At 36.0% G+C, this 22,286-nt stretch overlaps 1 protein-coding gene across 2 annotated transcripts in view; it reads left to right on the forward strand.

Moving 5' to 3' along the window:
- Positions 1–6,005: 6,005 nt before the first annotated feature.
- The window catches only part of LOC107014516 (kinesin-like protein KIN-7K, chloroplastic), a 48,306-nt gene continuing 32,025 nt past the window's right edge, over positions 6,006–22,286 (forward strand). The window contains exons 1-9 of one of the 2 annotated variants that reach the window (XM_015214446.2): positions 6,006–6,392; positions 6,556–6,800; positions 6,879–6,976; positions 8,112–8,201; positions 9,368–9,420; positions 12,305–12,370; positions 12,446–12,499; positions 14,425–14,484; positions 16,965–17,043. In XM_015214446.2, the coding sequence (XP_015069932.1) occupies positions 6,562–6,800; positions 6,879–6,976; positions 8,112–8,201; positions 9,368–9,420; positions 12,305–12,370; positions 12,446–12,499; positions 14,425–14,484; positions 16,965–17,043 (739 nt within the window). In that variant the 5' untranslated portion in view covers positions 6,006–6,392; positions 6,556–6,561. The remainder of the gene's footprint in view (positions 6,393–6,555; positions 6,801–6,878; positions 6,977–8,111; positions 8,202–9,367; positions 9,421–12,304; positions 12,371–12,445; positions 12,500–14,424; positions 14,485–16,964; positions 17,044–22,286) is intronic. The other variant, XM_027915126.1, reaches the window with a different exon arrangement.

Raw genomic sequence — 22,286 nt, forward strand, 5'->3', positions numbered from 1 at the left:
CAATGATCGAGAAGTTGCCTCCTTCATAGAACGACTTCAAGAATTACCTAAAACATAAGCGAAAGGAAATGAAGCTCGAAGATCTTGTGGTTCTTCTCAAGATTGAGAAAGATAACAAAACCGTCGAAAAGAAGTCTCGTAAGAGTTCGACAATCATTTGAATTAATATACAAAAGTCAGAACTGGCCAAAAAGAAATTCAAAGGTAACTTTTATAATTGTGGTAAGGCTGGTCATAGGTCTTCTAACTGTCGTACTCCCAGAAAGGACAAGGTCAAAGGCAAAGGCAAAACTCAAGCAAACATCATGGAAGAAATGGAAGATGCAGATGACTTGTGTGCAATGATTTCAGAGTGTAACTAAGTTGAAAATCCAAGAAGTGGTTTCTCGACTCAAGTGCCACTCGACATATTTGCTCTGCGAAATAAGTCTTTGCAATGTACACTCCTCTTGAGTACGATGAAGATTTGTTCATGGGAAACACAACAACAACAAGGATTGCAAGAAGTGGAAAAGTAATGTTGAATGACATCCGACAAGGTGTTAACTTTGAACTGTGTTATGCATGTCCCTGCTATTAGGACGAATTTAGTTTTTGCTGCACTACTTGTTAAGAATGGGTTTAAGTGTGTCCTAGTTGATGACAAAGTTGTAGTAAGTAAGAATGAGATGTTCATAGGAAAGGGCTACCTCAATGAGGGTCTTTTCAAACTAATGTAATGGTTGTCAACAGTATCAATAAGAATTCTGCTTCTATTTACTTATTGGAGTCAAATGATTTAAGGCATGCCCGTTTGGAACATGTAAATTATAAAGCCTTGCGAAAATTGATTACTCTAGAAGTATTGCCTGATTTTAAATGTGATAAATCGAAATGCGAAATTTATATAAAAAGTAAGTTTGTTAAACATCCTTATAAGTCTGTTGAGAGAAATTCAAAACCTTTAGACTCAATTTAGACAGATATGTGCGATAAGAAGTTGACACCATCTCGTGGTGGAAAAGTATTTTATAATTTTAATTAACGATTGCACTCGATTTTGTTTTGTATATTTGCTTAATAGTAAAGATGAAGCAATTGATGCACTTAAGCAATGCAAAAGTGAAGTGGAGAACCAATTGAATCTAAAGATAAATATGACTCGCAGTGATAGGGGTGGAGAATACGAATTTCCGTTTGCAGATATATAAATGGAATATGGTATTATTTATCAAAATACTTCACTTTATACACCAAGTCAAATGTTTAGCGGAACGGAAGAATAGAACATTTAAGGAAATGATGAATTCTTTGATAATCTGTTCTGGTTCACTGCGAAACCTTTGGGGGAAAGCCCTCATTATGGCCAATAAGATACTCAATAGGGTACCCCGTAGCAAAACGCAATCAATTCCATATGAGTTGTGAAAAGGAAGGAAACTCAACTTGAAATATTTCAAAGCGTGGGGTTGTCTATCCAAGGTTGAGGTTCCCTTACCTAAGAGGGGTGAATATTTGACCCGAAATGGTGGATTTTGTATTTATTGAATATGTTGTGAACAATAAGGCCTGTCGATTTTTGGTTTGCAAATGTGATAATCCTGAGATTCATGTTAATATGATAATTAAATCAGATAATGCATAGTTTTTAAACATATTTATCCGTATAAAATTGAATGTGAGTCGACAAATGAAAGACCTAAACGACCACTAAAATAATCAACGGAAAATACACTACCTAGTGAGGATCCTAAGCGTAGCACTCGCCAACAAAAATCCACCTCTTTCAGACCAGATTTTTTGGCACTATTGCTTAAAAATAAGCCTCAAGCAGTTAAAACAACTATGTCTTCGTCTAAGTCAACTTATTGGAAAGAAGCTGCCAATAGTGAGATTGAATCAATTTTAAGTAATCATACTTGGAGATTAACTGATCTTTCTCCTAAAATAAACCTCTAGAATCAAAGTGGATATTTTAAAGAAAAGTGAAAGTTGAGGGGACTATTGACAAATATAAGTATAGTCTTGTAGTTAAAGGATACATACAAAAGGAAGGTCTGGACTACTTTGACACATACTCTTCAGTAACAAGGATAACATCAATTAGAAAATAGCACTAGCGGCAGTATATGATCTTAAAATCCATCAAATGAATGTAAAGACAACCTTCTTAAATGGAGAGTTGGAGGAAGAAATTTACATGAAACAACCTGAAGGTTTTGCAGTTTCCGGTGAAGAAGAGAAAGTATGCAGACTTGTGAAGTCGCTTTATGGGCTCAAGCAAGCACACAACAATGACATGCTAAATTTGACCAAACAATGTTGGCAAATAGATTCAAAAATAATGAATGTGATAAGTGTGTTTACATTAGAAATATTCTTATCATGAAGTCATTGTTTGTCTGTATGTTGATGACATGTTAATAATGAGTAACAATATTGATGATATAAATGCTACAAAGTGCATGTTGTCTAGAAAGTTTGATATGAAGGACTTAGGAGTTACTGATTTGATCTTAGGGATCAGGATTCTCAAAATTTCTCACGGACTAGCATTATCTAAATCTCATTATATTGAAAGAGTATTGGATAAGTTCAAGTACTTGAATTTCAATGTTATCAAAACTCCAATTGATTTAAGCTTTATATTTCAAAAAAAAAAATGAAGGTGAAAGTGACTCTCAATTGGAATATGCCAGAGTGTTGAGAAGTTTGATGTATATTATAAATTGTACGCGATCAGATATAGCATGTGGTATTATCAAACTGAGTCGGTTCACTAATATTCCGAATCAAACTCATTGGACGATAATGAAACGTGTGCTAGGGTATTTGAAACATACACAACACTATGCTTTGTATTATAATAAATATTATGTCGTGATTAAAATATATAGTGATGCAAATTAGATCACTGATTCAAATGAAGTAAAATCCACAAGTGGTTATGTGTTTACACTTAGTAGAGGAGCAGTCTCTTGGAAATCGTCTAAATAGACATGTATCACTAGCTCCACAATGAATTTGAATTTATTACTTTAGATAAGACTGGTGAAGAAGCTGAATAACTCCAGAAATTTTTAGAGGATATTCCATTTTCACCCAAACCCGTGGGACCTATTGCATACATGCGATAGTCAAGCAGCAATAGGTAGCGCATGGAGCGTCATGTACAAAAGGAAATCTCGTCATATAAGATGAAGAAATTACACCGTAAGACAACTGCTCTAGTGAAATTATCACAATTGACTATGTGAAGTCAAGCGATAATGTGTAAGATCCACTAACGAAAGGCCTAGTGAGAGAGGCAGTTGAAAGATTATCTAAGAGAATGAGTTTACGGCTTAGGACAAGTCAGCATGGCGGTAACTCTATCTAGCAGTCTGGAGATCGCAAGAGCTAGATTCAAGGAGAAAAATAAAGTTATGACTGATAGTTCGACATTTTCAATCTACTCAATCCATTCTCATGATGAAGACAATGTTCAAGAATAAGATTAAGACTTTAAGGCTTGTTAATGAGCTAATAAAGCTTAAGGTTTTTAATTATTTGCTAAGTTTGGAAAATTTGACCAAATAGTGTATCTACAAGATAACATGGTTAAAAACCACCTATGTGAGTGTGAAGTGTAAGTTGATACAAAAAGAATTTTATGTCAAAAGTCTATTCTCTATACACTCATGAAACCAGAAGGTATTCATGGCTAAAACGAACACAACCGTAAGAACCATAAACAGTAAAGAGTTAATTGTGTGACATATGGTTGTCTAGGTATACACCAAAGGTCGACGGTTCAAAGATATCACCTCTAACGATTGACCGAGTATATTCGACATATGTTTACTACGAAAAGTCCAAAGGAAAACCTTCGACATATGTTTACTACGAAAAGTCCAAAGGAAAACCTACTTATCCAGACGCAATCAATCATTCCTTGTAAAGTACACACTTATCCGTGAATTCCTATGTTATAACCATTCTCCATTCATGTGGGGGATTGTTGAATATGTAGCAAGAGTTAATGAGAAATGGAGGGAAGATGAAAAGAGACGAACTTGAAGAGTTGGGACTTGAAAAGTCCTTATATGCTTTAGTGAAAAGATAATTGTTCCTCATCGATGATGCAAAGAAAAATAGGAGAGTTTAAATATAGAAACACTCATATTAATTGTTAAAAGGGTTGGAAAGAAAGACCCCCTCACGTCGTCGTCGTTGCTCGCTCGACTTCGACTTTGGAAAATGATCGATGGAGAGATTATTTTTTGGACAAAGTTTGTTTTAGCTATTTAGTTAATTAATTCAATTAAATTAAATGGCCAAAACGTTTCAATTAATTAGTTAATTAGCAGAAACGTTTCAATTAATTAGTTGATTGATCGATTCGGATCCGCGCAGGCCCATTTTATTTTGATTCTTTCCCGTTTTATTTGAATTTTCCGTCGTTGGAAGTGACTGTTTTGAAAGGTAGCAACTTGTAGGAACAACCATGACCGTTTGAAAGATTGCAACTTTCATGAACGGTCGTGTGGATTTTGAAAGGGTTGCAACCTTTCAGAACCAGTTATTTTTGCCTATAAATACCATTCATTCTTCAGACTTTTTTTTTGCGAATTTTTCTGACTTCTTTTTTTTGCACAAAAATTTCTTCGTGTACTTTAATACTATTGAGTGGTTCACTGACACCAGAGTTTTGAGTATCAATATGATGGTGATTGAGGTCATTTTATCCTGGGAGGACATATTCCAAATCAAACCTCGCATATTAGAGGGAGATAATTTCCTTAAGGAGAAAGTGTGCATTCAGTGGGCTTGATCTTTTTATATTCTAATTTTTAGATTCCGGTACCTTTACAAATTTTTATTTTTTGTGAATTAATTTCTGTTCATCTTTCTTGCTGGTTCTTTAAACTTTAGTAACTTCGTGTTTCTGCAAAGTGTTGTTGTTGGAATCAGTAATTCTATTTTTTAAACATAAATTAGCTACTCAAAGTACATCTGGTTAGATGACAAGAAAAATACAAAATAAATATTGTCTTTAAAGTAATATTAGTGAGACCCAAATAATAACATGATTGAACCTCATTAAATTGAAATAAATATATACATCATTGCATTTAACTAATAAAATTTTTCATTGATTATCTTCTTAGGTTCGCGCGAATAAGTACATCTGGTTAGATGACAAGAAAATTACAAAATAAATATTGTCTTTAAAGTAATATTAGTGAGACCCAACTAATAACATGATTGAACCTCATTAAATTGAAATAAATATATACATCATTGCATTTAACTAATAAAATTTTTCATTGATTATCTTCTTAGGTTCGCGCGAATAAGTACATCTGGTTAGATGACAAGAAAATTACAAAATAAATATTGTCTTTAAAGTAATATTAGTGAGACCCAACTAATAACATGATTGAACCTCNTATATATATATATATATATATATATATATATATATATATATGATGATGATTCACAAAATCTACATAATTATTTTGTGCTAAGCTTATTATTCAAATATTCTCTTAAATAAGTACTATTTAATGTAACATATATTTTCAGAATTGACAATCACGCGCAACACACGTGTCAATGCACTAATAACTAGGATAAACATATACAAAATTTTAAATTTATACAAATAAAAATTAAATTATACAAATTTTAAAATTATATAAATTAAACGAATAATAAAATTAAAAATATTATAACCACAAATTACAATTTTCTTAAACGATAGGTATAGTACCTAATATAGGTTCCATAATTTTCCCTAAAATTAATACATTAATTAATATCTAAAAGTATAACTTTGAACTTAGCTCATAACCAAACTACTCCCAAACTGCCCTACATAATTCTCGTCCATCTTTGACACAAGAATCTTGTGAACAAATATGTAATGTCATAAATTTGCTGTTGTTGCCCCCTACAATTTAAACAATAATACCAAAGAGGGAAACAAAACGCCCCCACAGTTTACAAAAACTAACATATCCACCCTGCCAATTTTCTTCTTCACTGTTTCTTTTATCTACAAACAACCATTTCAATTTTCAACACTATTGACTTCACGAGTCGACTTTTTTTTTGTTTCACCCACTACCCAGCGCAATAGTGTGGGACTGTCCTTTTCTGTCTCTTCTCCATTTTTCTCTCTCTACACACACGGCACAGTTATGGTGTCATTGTGCTAAACAGTAGATAGTTGGTTTAAGCTTTCATGGAAATAAGTAAGAGAGAGAAAAAAAGTGTGCATCGCTTCCAAGGTAAGCTATTATAGTTAGAGAGAGAAACAGATTATCCAATCCAAACACAATCTTCTCACCTAAAAGTGATATTCTGAGAATAATGCTGTTTTTTTATCACCTACTTTTAGATCTTAAACTAAAGTGAAGATTAAGGTATTTTTCTCCAATCTCAACTCTAAATGCATGCAATTATTCACTTTTATACCTTTTCTTTTTGCTAATTTGAGTCTATAAATGTAGGTTTTGATTGTTCTGTTTTTTTTTTTTTTCAGATTTTATATTTATCTGTTTTGTTTCCATGGATAAATTTCTGTAGATAAAAATGGCGACTAAACAAGCTTCGAAATTCCAGAAATTGAGCTCAAGAGTAGCGAATTCGCCTACGTCATCAACAACATCGTCATCTAAGCAGTTTCCAGAACATTCTATAGATGGTGTGAGCTCCCCGGCTTCCTCATCAGCTAGGAGTAAGCCGCAGTTTTATTACTCGGAGAGTGTGTCAGTAGAGACAGAGAGACCCAAAGAGAATGTTACGGTGACAGTGCGTTTCCGACCTCTAAGGTGGAATTGACTTTACTCATCAGTTTTTGAAATTGGCATCGTTTTTTTCGAAATTAATTTGGTCGTTAATGTGATTAGCCCGAGGGAGATTCGACAAGGGGAGGAAATCTCATGGTACGCAGATGGAGAAACTATTGTTAGAAATGAGCGTAATCCTTCACTTGCTTATGCATATGGTATGTCTTGATGTATATTCCCATTCTTTCTGTATAGTATAGACAATGCACTGTTCTTATTTAGAAACATAAGAGTTAGCTTCCTTATTGCTTGGATGCTACTAGTTCATATCTTTCTATTCCCCTATTATTCAACCAAGAATTGTATTCAGTTAGCACTTAAATTTATGACTTTAGTCAAAAATTTCTTTTTATGGTTTATCAACTCCAAATCACTTTGTTAAGGCTAGATGTATTAAGTATCTATTTAGCTGGCAGAATGCGTCCCTCTACATAACTGACAATTTTTTTTTTTGAATTTTGTTTGCTCCCTAGTTTAAAATAGCCACTCATATGATGGAGCTAACTCGTTACATTTTGTAATGTCTTTTGTACAGCCATTCATCTTCTTGATGCCATCATATGAAGTTATTTACTTCATCAATAAAAGAATTCACCATTTCTACTGATATAGAAATGTTTGTCAACTACGTCATAATATTATGAAGTGCAGCAGTACTTGCCAAAAAATAAAATAAAATAAAATATTTAGTGCAATAGTAATGTTTGTAACATACCTGAGCAAATGATAAATTAGCATGCCAAATCAACAAATTGTTGAAATACTAATTTGCATTCAATGGTAGAAAGGGGAACTTAATCATATATCCGGTTACAACATTTTCAAATGATTCCGCAAAAAAAAAATAAAATAATCACCAATTGCTTCATCCTGAATGCTGCTTAAGGTATATGAGTTCCTTTAGCTAGAAAGAACAAGAAGTTGAAACTTGAGCCACTTCGTCAATTGAGGTCATCTCAAGGAATTGGGTCTGTGACTGAAGATTTAGCATAAGGACTTTCAGCATCCTATATCGGACATACTTGATTGTTTGAATCAGGTGTTTGATTGTTTATTGCAGCTTTAGTGTTTCACAGTAGTTAGACTGTTTGCGTTCACTATTCACTACCAGACTGCTTATTTCAGCAAAACTATAATCATTATTCGGTCTTATTTCTTTTTGTGTATTGAGTCTGACAATTGTTTCAATGCCTGATTGTGAGACATGCTTGTCTTGTCCATTATAATGCCTTGGTCCTTCTGTACCTAACTATTCTCATAGGCTAACTAACAAATGTGGTTGACTCTCTACAGATAGGGTTTTTGGTCCTACCACCACAACACGTCATGTCTATGATGTTGCTGCACAACATGTTATTGGTGGTTCCATGGAAGGCATAAATGGTATGTAGCTCTTATCTTATGATCAAGGATTATGTTTACACAAGTAAATGGAGTTTATGTAGCCTTGGATGTGCATTTGCTGCTCATGAACACTACCATTTTTGCTTGCATATTTTTCTGATAATCGATACTACAAAAGAATACAAAAAGCTGACAATGTTATAGTGGAATGCTCATTTGACTTAGAATAAGTGCCTATCAAATGCAAATACCTGTGTTAAAGAGAAGTGGCAGCCAGCATGAAACCTTTGCCATATATGGCATGTCTTGTGGCTTTCAGTGAGCAAGCTACCAGAAAGTTAGTTGAGGGATGATATTTTTTCCATTGAATTTGACCTGTAGTTAAAACTCTGTTAGGTAGCTGGTTTATCTGTAGCAACCACTACTTAGAGGGTGTTTTCCTTGTCCAAAGTAATTTCAGTTTCTTGAAAAGATCTTCTTATCTTTCTTTTCGCTGTGATGTCTGGGCTAACTTGAATGCATCTTGACTAATTCCATGGGTTCCTGCTACCTCACCACCGCCATCACGGTAGCCGTGTCGATCAAAGCTTGGACAGATAGGAAGAGCACCTAGTATTTTTTGCCTCTTCTGAGATTGAACCAAAAGATCTTCTTATCTATGATCTTCCAAACTTCTAAAGCGTAAGCTGCATCCATGACCTAAAACAGTCAATAGCTTATTAACTTTACTTATCAAACCAAAAGAAAAAAGAAAACGAAAAGAAGAAAGGCAGTGTAAAAAAAGAATAACTTGAGCTGAAGGTGAAGTAAGGTTCCTGTAAATGATACTTGTATCGAAATAGGGCTTTTGTCAAATCCAGTTAACTATCAGTAACTGTGACCTGAGAGAATATATCAGATCAATCTTACAGATTGAATGCTAGAATACTAGTATGTAATGTAGGCGTAAGATATATCTATATTCAAAACACTACTTGACAAGATTTACCAACTTGACTGGGATCAAGGAATTGTGATTCATAGCAAGTAGTGGCATTTAAACTGGAGGAGCTGGCTAATATCATGGGCTGCTCCTTTTCTTGTATATAGGTATCACAATTTTACTGATTTTTGGAATGAGTTTCCTTCAAATCCTTGGATGAAATTTGAGAGGCTGATATTTCTCATTTTCAGTCAGATATTCATCCTTGTTTTTTCAATTGCAGGCACGATCTTTGCGTATGGGGTTACAAGCAGCGGGAAAACCCATACCATGCATGTAAGATAATTGTTTCCACATTGTTGATTTTATCTACTGAGAGCATATCCTTTCCTCTTCCATCATGTATCTCTGTAAACATACTTCTGTTAGTGTACATGTTGAACATGATTTTGACTTTGTGTGTGAATGAAATAAATAAGCCATTTTCTCTCGAAATTTATGTATGGATAATAAACATGTTGCAGTCATACTCATGCCACTCATGGAAGGTTGGACTGAGTAGCTGCCAAAGGAAATGTAGACTATCCCTAAAAGGAAAAAGAAAAAATTATCTAAAGAATACATATGAACTTACTTGACAAAAGAAAATATCTAAAGGAACCGTTATAAAATATCATATTAAAGAAATCAAAAATCAGGTAACAAACTGGATTAGATGAAAAGTCCTTCATAGGTAAAACACTCTGTTCTTTCTTATTTTTTTAATTGGTTCTACATTTGTGCTAAAGAAAGAAATAAAGATTAAATTCCTTCTCAAGAAAAAGAAATAAAGATTAAATTTGGCTAGAATCTAGTTATCATAGAAAGGATTTAAGACAACTCAACTTCACTTTTTTGTAGTAACTATACCACACGAAAATATCTGTTACTGCTTCTGGTCCTTATTTCATGTGGGGATAGTTACTACAAAAAAGTGAAGTTGAGCTGTCTTAAATCCTTTCGATGATGACTAGGTTGTAGCCAAATTTAATCTTTATTTCTTTTTTTAGTCAGGAACTTCGTGAGTGCATAAAAGAATTGACTAAAGGAGTGAAGCTATTCCTCAAATGTATAAAGCTAGGCTCTATCCCTTCAAACACCCTTCTATTTTTCTTTTGGATACGTGAACATTTTATAAGCTAAAGAAGCACCAAGATTTTGCAGTGACTACATCAGGAGCCTTACAAGTATTTCAATTTCATATCCAGGAACCTTCCAAAAACTCAGTTCCTACCTACTCTAACCTGGGAGATAACTGAGAATACTCGAAGAAGCTCTCTACAGCATATACATTTTGCATGTTGCACCAAAAGGCTAAGATGAGTAAAGAAATTGAACTTCAACTTGTGTGTGTGCTCTCTTTTGCCTCCAAAACATTTAAGATTCCTTTATTTCCAAATGACCCACCTAATACTATTTTACTGATAGTCTTTGATGCTCGCTGCTCCTTCCCTATTCAAATAAATGGCGATTAAGGATATACTTTGAGTCTCATCTCGAACTTTTGATTTCGTCAGATGGAGTTATTATTTCCTCACCTCTTATGTAACCTTGTTCCAGTACTGTTGGAAGAAAGCCAAAAAGAAACCATCAGATCCCTAGGAGTTTTCTCTTGTTTTACAGCTATTCACCACCTCCCTTACCTCCTCTTTCCTTATGTCCCTCTCCAGCCATTCCCTCATCCCTCTCCTTATTGTTCTTGTACTTTCTCCTTATCTGCTTAAATTTGTTCCCCCTTTACAACACCCTCGGTGCCGGTGCTTCCCTTTGGCCAGCGAACCCGGGAAGAAATCAGATGCCCCTAGCCGTGGGACTTCCAGTGTTGTTACTACTCTTGCTCTCCACTGCCCAGTCCTCTGTAGCTTCAGCTGATCCAACCCATATTGGGAAGCTTCCTACTTGGTCTTCAAGAATTCTTTCTCAACTGCATGTGTTCACAAGTCCAATTGAAACCCGGCTTTTTCCACTGTCTATCTTCCTATAACCTCCAGGTTCAAAGCTGGCCATGCCTGTGCTTCCTTGATCTGAATTTCTTGACTTATCGAGAAAGATCTCTCTCCTAACATTTTTTTCTTCAGCCAGATGGCAATATATGCTCTGAATTAAGCTGACAGAATCCCAGCCGATAAAATGTGTTGAAAACTGGATGGGCTGGAAACAGTGGTGTTGCACTAGAATCTGTTACAAGCGCCGCACATGATTGAGACTCACGGAAATTACTTTTCCTCTCAGTATGTGTCAGTGCATGGCTGTTCCGTCTGGGAAGCCACTTCTGTGATTTGGTTGCCTGGAACTTCCGACACCTTGGCTGTGGCCGGATCTACTAACTAGTCGCCAGTTTTGTCTCCAATGTCTTGGGCTTTTGACTGTCAGGGTGAACTGCCATTCTCTCTCTGCAGCTTCTCGTCTCTTACTGATATTGCAGTTAAAACTATATCAGATCATTGTCTTACTATTTATAAGAACAAAGATATTTAATGATAAACTTGAAAATACATACTGGAAGATGGGGTGTCTGTTGCTTACAAACATTGGAATAAGAAAAAAAATGAAGACAACCTTCAGGAATAGACAATGAAATCTGTACCTGTGAACATTGTCAGATAGTATACCATTCTGTCTAGTTCCTGAAATACCTGAACTCGTGCGTCATCCATAATAGTGTTTTTAAAAACAAAAAACAGAAAAAAGCAACAAAGTGAAGCACACATTTTCTGGGAAAATAGAAAGCATCTACGGGTTAAGTACAGAAAAAGTTAAATTGTAATTAAAATAACTAGTTCAGCATCCAATATCCAATGCCAATATTAATCCAACTTCTCAAGGTTGAAACTCAAAGAGGCGATGGATCCTTGATGGGATCACTTTGTGCACCGCTTTTTGAAGCTCAAACTTCTTAAAGTGGATGGGATCACCTGTGAAGCGATAACCCCTTTTCATTGCTTTAAGTTACAACATGATGGCTTTAAATAAGGCTGATTCATTCTACAGTGAGTTCACAAATCTTTAAATTGCCTTGGCAAGTGTAGGTTTCACATGATAGGCTGGCTCTTTGTTTGCTAAATTGGAGCTGCTGTTGCAGTTCCCTGTACATTATGCTATATAGGGGCCTATGTAATCAACTTACTGTTCATTTGATGGATGAATTTGATAATTCTATGTAACTTGTGTCTCATCATAGGGTGATCAAAGATCTCCTGGTATTATACCATTGGCTGTGAAGGATGCCTTCAGCATTATCCAAGAGGTACTTCTTGTTAGTGCAAACTTTTATGGATTATACTCCAACATAAATACTTGGCTGAATTTGTTGCTGGTTTAGACTCCAAGCCGAGAATTTCTGCTTCGTGTCTCATACCTGGAGATCTACAACGAGGTGAGATTCCAACCATTTATGAAAATTGGCTTTTTCACTTTAAGTTCGTAGTTCTGCTCAATATATGTATAGTACTTGTCCACTGTTAATCCCTTTCCTTGATCTACTTTTCTTTTTTTGAAATTGGCATCTTTGTATATTTCTATAAACTCAAACAGTTCAGTGGTTGTACATGCACCACATTTTCATCAAACGACTCCAAGAAGCTGGAGCTATTCTAGTGTTCTAGAGGGAGTCTAATACATCTAGAATTTCAACAGTTCACCGTTTAACTGCCATTCCTTTCCTTGATCTACTTTCTTTTGTTGTTTATCCTAATTACTTGACCCCTTTTAATTAAATGTTGAACTTCCCCATATCCTTGATTTCCACCACTGTGGATAATGATAAAGTTTGATTTTCATCTTTTCAACAAATAGCTACCATTAAATATAAACCGGAATGATTTAGGAGACCCTTCTACTTGTTCCGGTTTGTCATTCCGGCCCCTGTACTCTCTAAAGTTTCATTTAAATACCTGTACTGTTTATCACACTATTTAAAACCCTTCTTACCTTCCGTGCTCTTAAGACGTTCCAATATGAATGACAAATCAGTGGCCACATCGGATTTTTATCACACGTCATATTAGTTTATTAGTTTATATTACTATTCTTTTAAAAAAACTACCTTTTTTGAATTTTTTCCTTTTCAATCTATCATCACCTTCACCACCTTGGGGCTACCCCCGCCCACTCACCCACCCACCATCTCCATTCTCCACCTTTTCCTTCACTGAACCTTCCTCTTCCTTCCACCATCTTCATCCTCTTTTGTTCCACCAATTTATTGTCAATTTTTTTCTTTCAATAATAAAAAATAAAAGAGATTTACAAAATTAAATTTCCTTCAGCACCAACGGCAAAAATAAGATAAAAGAACGAAAAAATGATGAAAGATTTCAGCTTCAACCAAACAGATTCAAAACCCTTTAAAGAAATGAAAACCATCTTCACTGGCATCATAAACAAACAATTTTAGAACCTCTTTCCAAAATAAAATATAGATCTTCAGTTTGATCTTAATTGTTTTTCTCAAATAGTGATTTCAGGTGGTGAAAATGGGGGGGGGGGATGAAATAGGGGAAGAACGGAGGGTGGAAAGAAGAAAGAGGTGGCAGAATTTTTTTTTCTTTTTTGTTGTTGGTCTTTTTCTTTCCTTTTCTTATTTTAATCATTTTTAGTCCAAAATTTAATGTTTATGCTCGTTATACGCGTGAAATTCACGCATTGTTCCAACTCAACCACCGAATTGCCACATAGGATTGGTCAATGGTCATAGGGGTTTAAAATAACGTGATGTAACAATTACAGGTGTTTAATTGAAACTTCCAAGTGTACAGGAGCTGGGATGACAAACATCGACACAAGTAGGAGCGTCTCTTAGGCCATTCCGCCAAATAAAAATTCACGTATAGATAAAACTTGAGAATGGCTTATAAGAATTCATCTGCACAAATATTAAAAACTGAGTAACATGTATTTATTATGTAACACCATTACCAGTCATACGGAAGTTCTGAAACAATTTTCTTTTTGAAAATTTTCTTTAATCTGAAAATGTATGGGTGGAATGAGCAAGCTCAATGAAACTATGACCCATATGTTTCCATCTTCTGTTTTTTAGAAATAAGCTATCAATTATCTGACGTGTAAGCATGATTCATGTATAGTGTGACTTCATAAGGCTTTGACATCATCTTGATGATTCATTGAGTTGTTTACGTTACACATTTAAAATATCCATGCATTCAGACTACTAATTTCTTCTGTTTAACTGTGGTTACTTGAGAACTAAAGGGTTGATGCTTACAGTTTGGGTTAGGTGTTTAATGTTGAAACAGTTTTGTGTTAGTTGATTGTATCCGTAACATTTGCTTTATTCAGGTTGTCAATGACTTGCTAAATCCAGCTGGACAGAATTTAAGAATCAGAGAGGACACTCAGGTTTCATTTCCATTAAGATTTTTATGCATGTTCACGTAAACAATGCTAATAAACACCTATTTTTCTTTATGATGCTGCATCAAGTCATTAGCTGTATGATTTACTTGTTGTTTTGTTAACTTCCATTCACTTGGAAGCTATGTTGATCGGACTCTTTAAAAATGTCTACGGGTGCATGTTGGATTCTCCAAAAGTAGTGTATTTTTGGAGAACCCGTCACAGGTGCGACATCGGAAGTGAAGAGTCCGTGCAATTTAGCTTGGGAACTCTTGTTTTTTCTGCTAGGTATCCCTTTTAATATAAACAAACTGTACTTCTACATATGGGAGGGAGTGCAGTTTAGTTTAGCATGATCAATCTATTCTGGGCACCTTCTTAGTTCATTCAATGAAATTTTACTCGATCAAAAAGAATAAAAAAGGTTTAGGGATCAACCTACTGGACACATATATCTACACATGTAAAAAAAATGTCGTGAACTTGCAGTGGAGAACAATCATAAGTTACATGCATGAGTAGTTGCTTCCTTAGGAATGCTACATTAATGGCATTGTCAGCACTTTGTTCCAAATACTAGATTCACCTCAGCAACAACAACACCTCAAACTTTGTTATCTGAAAGAAGATGCTGGTTATTGCACATTATTTCCGTTGCTTGGACTAATCATTGCCTCATTGGTTAGTAGCATTTACCATAACAGGCCATGGAGCACGTGATAACTTGGGTGTTAAGTAGTTGCATGAACTATTTGGCTACTATGATAACTTGGAAATTGAGAAATCTTTTGCGAAGCAAAGCTACTTTTGAACCACCATTGAGTAGAAAAACAAAAAGACCTTGTGAACTCTACTGGAAATTCTCTTCATTTTTTGGTTAAAATAAACCACTTCAGTGGTTATTTGATAGATAAGGGGGACTTGTTCTGTCCCTAAGCTAAAAAGAATTGAAACCGTTTAAACCTTGGCAGAAGTGTAGGTGCTAATCCTCTGGAATGTAAACAAAAGGTTTATTCCTGCATCATTTATTTGCAATGTGAACAATAAATACTTTAACTACATGACTGACTTTACAAAGGTGTCTTCTAATTGTGGAAAGTATTTTGATAATTGAGGAATTCACCGTACTCCAACTTCGAAACTTGAGGGATAATGGGCCTATGCTTTATCCTTCTCCTTTAAGTATTCGCTTGGTAAGATTTGAACTAGTGACATGAGCCCCTCATACATCTGCCTTTTACTACCTTTTCCGTTGAACAAAATTTTTGGAGCAACTCGGCTAGCAATTATTCTTTTTCTTTTGGGCTAGCAATTCTTATCAATCTAAAAGGAGAACTCCTCTTAACCTTTCAATCTAAAAAAAGGGCTCAGCTAATGAGAGCTTTTACCTGCTATGTTGGAGAGAATCTGGGAACATTAACAGAGATAATTCGTGTATACATAATCCCCAATTTAAGCGACCCAAGTTTGGCTTGAATGATTTTGCTGGCACATAATAAAAATTGTGCGAGCCCCCTTGAGATAATAAGCTGGACAACACTAAGTTCATATAAATAACATGTCTATTGCAAGGTATACATACAACTACAGATCTGATAAAGAATATATACCACCACGGATACTTCCTCCTTCAAATTTTAAAAAAATATTTCAGCATATCAAGTGGTAGCGTCTTTTGTGACATTTAATGACTTGTGCAAATCTAAAGTGATTGTCGATTGAGAACAGAAGTTCCAGTGAAGGGGGATTTTACTTACATAACTGATATATATGTATATGTATAGAGGGACTAGCTGGATTACTGTAGTTCACAACTTCATAAGAATGTTGACTGGATATAAATTAATTTAGTATTGCGGGCATTTTGTAAAAAAGCAGAATATCTATGGTTCTATTGTGAGCTCCAATCTAGGGTTTTGTTTGCTGCTTATACCTTACTTAATGTCACTGTTATCTAACATCACTATTGTACTCGATTAGTGCACACATTAAGCAATATAGTTATAGCACCTGTAGGGTCATTCTCTGATTGACTTCTTCTGGGTTCTCCAGCCAGCTTCCTGTATTAAATGCTACTAAGCATCCTCCTGATGGGATGGCCAGGGTGCTGCTTAATACACAATAAGGGCCTTCTCCTACAAGCCTAAATCTCACACACTTGCACATCCAGACTCCAGAGATTGACATTTGTCGGGCTTGCTGCTTTAAACTAAGCATTAGTGCTTATTTTTCAATCGGCAGTGGTCTTCTTTTTCGAATTAAAGTAATTGGTAGTGTTCCGGTTAGTTTGTAAATTATTGCTTATGCGCAGTTAGTTTGTAAAGTATTTGCTTATGCTCATTTTTCTCCATCTTAAGCTATTTTAGTATGTTGAACTCTTTTATTTGATGCTAACAACTTTGAAATTATGTAGCACGCTGCACTTCAATGTTCTGATTTCTAAATACAGTGTTCTCATTTGTTGTTCTCCTTTTTGATTTTAGGGGACCTTTGTGGAAGGAATCAAGGAAGAAGTTGTTTTGTCCCCTGCTCATGCTCTTTCCCTAATTGCTGCTGGGGAAGGTATAAGCTTATGCTTTTATAAGTCAGTATAACTATCTCCAACGAAGAAAATATAAACGGAAATGTTTCTGTTAGAGTTAGAATAGGAATAAGAAATTACGTGAAATCCTACTTGGATAAGGATTGTAATGTAGAGTCTATAAACAGGGCCCAGTGCAATAATGCAGATACAAGTTAAATGATATTTTTCTCTGATACTTTTCACATGGTATCAAAGCATTGGTGAGAAACATCTGGTGAAGGAAAATCAGGTCAAAATTGCTGCCATGCATCAAATTCTGGCAACTTTCTAGGGCTGTTGGTAAATTTTAGAAGTACAAGATATTAGATAGTAGAGAAGTCAAGAAGAATATCAGCAGAAGAACTTTTTATTGATGTCTCACCATTACATCTGTTAGACTGGAATGAAATAAAAAGTATTAAACACGGCTAGGAGATTCCCTAAAGCACTAACTAACTCCTAAATAATAGGAATACATGGCTAACAACTAATTGACTAAGTCTTATTTAATATAAAGCACTAAACATAAATTACCTGCAGTTCAAAAGCAAATTCCTAACACTCCTCCTTGCTTTGGAAACTGCAAACTCCAAATCTGTCTGAGGAGCTCAAACTTACTGACTGGTAAATGCTTAGTCAATATATCAGCCAATTGTTCTTCCGTCTTGCAGTAGAGAAGAGTTATATCTCTATCTTTTTGCACTTCTCTCAAGAAGAAAAACTTGATTTTGAAGTGCTTAGTTCATTGTGAGATATAGCTGTTGTTGCCTCATTGTCCACGAGCACTTCAATGCTTCCAGTTGGCTCCATATGCAGATCAATCAGAATTTTCTTCAGCCACAGTGCTTGATTTACTGCTGCTGCAGCTGCCACAAACTCAGCTTCTGTAGTAGATTGAGCCACAATATCTTGTTTCTTACTATTCCATGAGAAAATTCCAGGACCAAGACTAAAACAGTACCCTGAAGCACTCTTTGCATCATCCTCAAACCACCCTAATCACTGTCGGTGTACCCACAGAGCTTCACAGGTTTCCTCTTCCGAAACTTGATTCCATAGGTGATGGTTTCTTTGATGTATCACACAATTCTCTTGGCTGCCTGCAAATGTATTTCACTAGCACAATGCATGAATCTTGATAAAATACTTGCAACATACAATATATGGGGTGTGTTGCTGTAAGATACATCAAACACCCAATGAAACTTCTGAAGTACATCGCCTCTACCTTTTCAGCTCCATCGTCTTTACTTAGTTTCTCTTTTCCGTTCATGGGAGTACTAATGTCTTTGCAATTTTCCATTTTGAATTTCTTGAGAATTTCCTTTGCATACTTTTTCTGGCAAACGGAAAACTCATCTTTTCCTTGTGTAATCCCCATTCCACAGAAATATGTCATAAGACCAACATCAAACATTTCCAAAGCTTGCATCATATCTTCTTTGAACTCATCAATTAGCCTTTCTGTCATGACCCGTTTTCTTGAGTCATGATGACACCTACTGTAGCCCACTAGTAGGTAAGCCAACCCGTAATCCGGAACATCAAGTAATGAGCGTGACCGTAGAAACTAACGAAAACAATAATCTATAAAAAGGACAACAAGGCGGAAGCAAACCAAAATAAATATATACAGAAAACCTCCGAGAACCTGGAAGTCACTAGTAAGGAGCTGTCTAATAAAGAGTACAAGTCCCAAAAGTGGACCACAACAAAGCGTGTCTCAAAAAGCAACAAGACTAGCCAAAACAAAAGGAGACAGGATAAACCCAAAACGCCAAGTACTCACTCTCGTCTCCAAACCACAATTGCAAAAGAAGGCAGGAACTGATCACCATTGGTAACTGGTACTGGTACCTGCATCATCACGAAATTGATGCAGAGTGTAGCATGAGTACCAAAACAACATGTACTCAGTAGGCATCAAAGGCCGACTGAGTAAAAAAGATAGAAGTAAAAAGTGTAGAAACAACAAGAAAGGATAGAATCTAAACATAGAGAGGTTAAAGCGGATATGAAAAGAAAGCACCAAGCATACCATAAATAAAGAAAGTATAGCTAAACTAAACCTAACTGGACCCCATATGCCCAGAAGGTACACTCGTGCGTAAGTTTAAATAAAACCTGAACTGACCCCCATAAACTGATAGGTACAAAGAATAGCTAAGTGTACTGAGGAAGAAGAAAACCGGGCTCCCAACCCAAAACAACCAAGATAACCCATCCGACTCCACCCAGCTAGCAGTGCACTCCCAACCCAGCTAAAAAGAGTGACCCAGGGGGCACCCAACCAGACAGTTCACTCCCAGCCCTGCTAGAAAGACAACTCGGGGTGAGATAGATATCGCGAGTCGTCCTACCATGCAGTCAGCTCCCAGCCCAGGGATACCCAACCACGACACTCCTAGCCCGGCTAGAATGAGAGGCCTGGGGGCGATCGCCGAAATCACCAAGTCCACCCAGCCAGTGATAAGCACCTCATCTAGCTAGAAAGAACGACCCGGTGGGTGATGGTATCTCCAATAGGATCCAATCCAGCAACAACCACCGTGGAACACCGTCTAATCCACACAGTAAAGGCTCCAAACCTATACTATCTCAGTTCCACGCCTCTAGTGACCGCACTGATCCTCCAAGAACATGTTGAAACAACAGAATTAGTGGGAGAAGATACAGAAGTGCAACAAACAGCGATAGCCTCAAGTCTGCTACTAGTCTAAAGGAAGCTAAGTTATCCGAACGATGTTGGTAGAATGTCAAGGCTATCCATCCCGCAAGATTCCACTGGCACAAAACCTTCCACATGCCATAGAGCAGCCGATTTGCTAAATAGGGTTGATGATTTCAATGGCACTACTGTTGAACCAGATACATTAAGATGGAAAGACAATATTGATGGGCAATTCTCTGTTAAAAGGGTTTGTAAAATGGAAGAAAGGGTAAAGTGTAGAGGGCAACCAAAAATATGGAGAAACTTATGAAATAGTCCATCCCCGACCAAGGTAAAATGCTTTACTTGGTTGGTGGTTAAAGGGGCATGCCTGACACAAGAAGTTTTGAAAAAAAAAGGGGCCATCATAGTTTCCAGGTGCTTCTTATGCAATGAGACATGAAACTTTTTGCACTGCACTTTTACAACACAACTTTGGTCTCTATTTCTCAAGATAACAATGACAAGCTGAACTATGCCGGAGCATACTGCAGATTTGCTTAGTTGCTGGATGAAAAGGGGAGGCAGCAAAAGTCAAAAGAAGTGGTGGAGGATCATCCCACAGTGCATCTGGTGGACAGTATGGAGAGAGAGAAATGGGAGGTGTTATGAAGATGGATCCAATTCCATATAGAAAGTTAAATGGAGTTGTATAATATCTTTCTACTTTTGGTGTAAAGAAGTAGGTTTAGGGATATAGATCAGTTTGTAGATTTATTAAGATCTCTGTAAGTATCTTGTTTTCTAGTTTTTTTTTATCTAAACACTTTTTGATGGTGTCCAGCATGCCCTTAATGCTGAGGAATACACATTTACCAGTTTCAAAAAAAAAAATAAAATAGCTTTCTCTGATGAGATGTAGATATTCTCAACACTTCAGTCTCTTCAAAGTTGGCTTGTAAAGCTTCCTTTTCCTCCTCTATTATAACTGGACATTGGGCATCTTGAAGAGTAGGCCTCCATTGAGCTGTTTCAGTGTACACTTTTTTTTTTTTTTAAATGAGTGATTTCTCCCTGTACCATGAGCTGATCTATGTTATTATATCTTCTATGTGCATTTGCTATTCTGTGAAAAAACTTGGTGTTCTTGTCCCCTTCTTTGAGCCACAATGCTCTTGATATTTGTCTCCACAGACTTTCTTCCCTTTGACCAGCTCCTCATACTCCAACATAATCCCTGCCTTCTGTTATCTCTTCCTCTGTGAGAATTCTATCTTCTCTATTTGCATCTATTACTGCCATTTGTTCAAGTAGCTTTTTCCGCTGATTGCCCAGATTTCCAGCATCATATTTCCTCCATTCCTGTAGTTTAGTTTTAACAGCTTTGAATTTGGATGCTAAAACATGGTCAGGTCTTCCAGTGAAGTCGAAAGAATTCCACCATCCTTTCACTCTGTCAACAAAATCTCATTCAGTTTCAAGCCACCAGTTTTCAAATTTGAAGAAGTTCTTGTTTCTCTCCCAAGATCCACCCAGCAAGGCTAATGGAATGTGGTCTGAACTCAATCTTTGGAGGGGTACTTGTTTCAAATTAATGAAGTTAGCATCCCATTCTTCTGAAATCAAGATCCTATCAATTCTGGATGCTACTTCATGTTGTTACAGTAATTACAAACATCCCATTAACACATTCTAGCCATATCGGCAATATGTTGGCTATTAGGCGGCAACTTGCTCGTCGGATCCTTCTTACATATGCTTCTTTCTACCCTTTTTTCCCTTTTTACAGCCACAAGTTAAATACATAATGGACACATTTCTAATAGCTAATAACAAAGTGGGATCCTCAAAACAGTCCTCCACAACCAAAAACTCGGTATATTGCCACACCCTCCATTAACAACCCAAAGCCACAATCAGCCCTACCATAAGGCTTCCAATTTTAGAGACAACAATACATATAATACAAGCTCAATCACAGAAAGAAAAACTTGAACTCACGGCTTTCGATCACCGTCCTGTGAGTTCGTACAATAATTTTGTCTACAGTTGTTTCTTATTTTTAATTTTTATAAACAACAAGGGAGGGAGGGGGCAAAGAATGCTCTCAAATTGAGAGCGCTCCCATTTATATAAAGAATTTTGATTTTCATGCCTAAAAGTCTACTATTTACACCCCTAAATGTTTGTTAACCCTAATTGTAATATCTTTGAAAATATGCCTACATTAATCCCTGATATCTCCTATATATGGAAAGTAGGGTCTGGGAAGGGTAGTGTGTACTCATATTTACAGTGATTTTGAGTCTGAAAAATACTTTTATTTATTGCACCTATTGAATTATTTTTAATTAATTGCATCAAGGCGGTGCCAAGTTTTATGACATATATATAAAGGAACACTTGCACCAAACATATAAAAACAACAATAAAAAGGCTGTTGATCCTCTTTGTTGTCTTCGCAATTACTTTGTGAAGTACATTCTATTAGGAATTGTTCATCTCTTTTATGTACTTCGTCAGATTTTACAGTTATATATTACTCCCTGCATCCCAATTTATATGTCACCGTTTGACTTGACACAATGTTTG

This window comes from Solanum pennellii, chromosome 3, assembly GCF_001406875.1.
Source record: "Solanum pennellii chromosome 3, SPENNV200".
In the NCBI taxonomy this organism is placed as follows: domain Eukaryota; kingdom Viridiplantae; phylum Streptophyta; class Magnoliopsida; order Solanales; family Solanaceae; genus Solanum; species Solanum pennellii.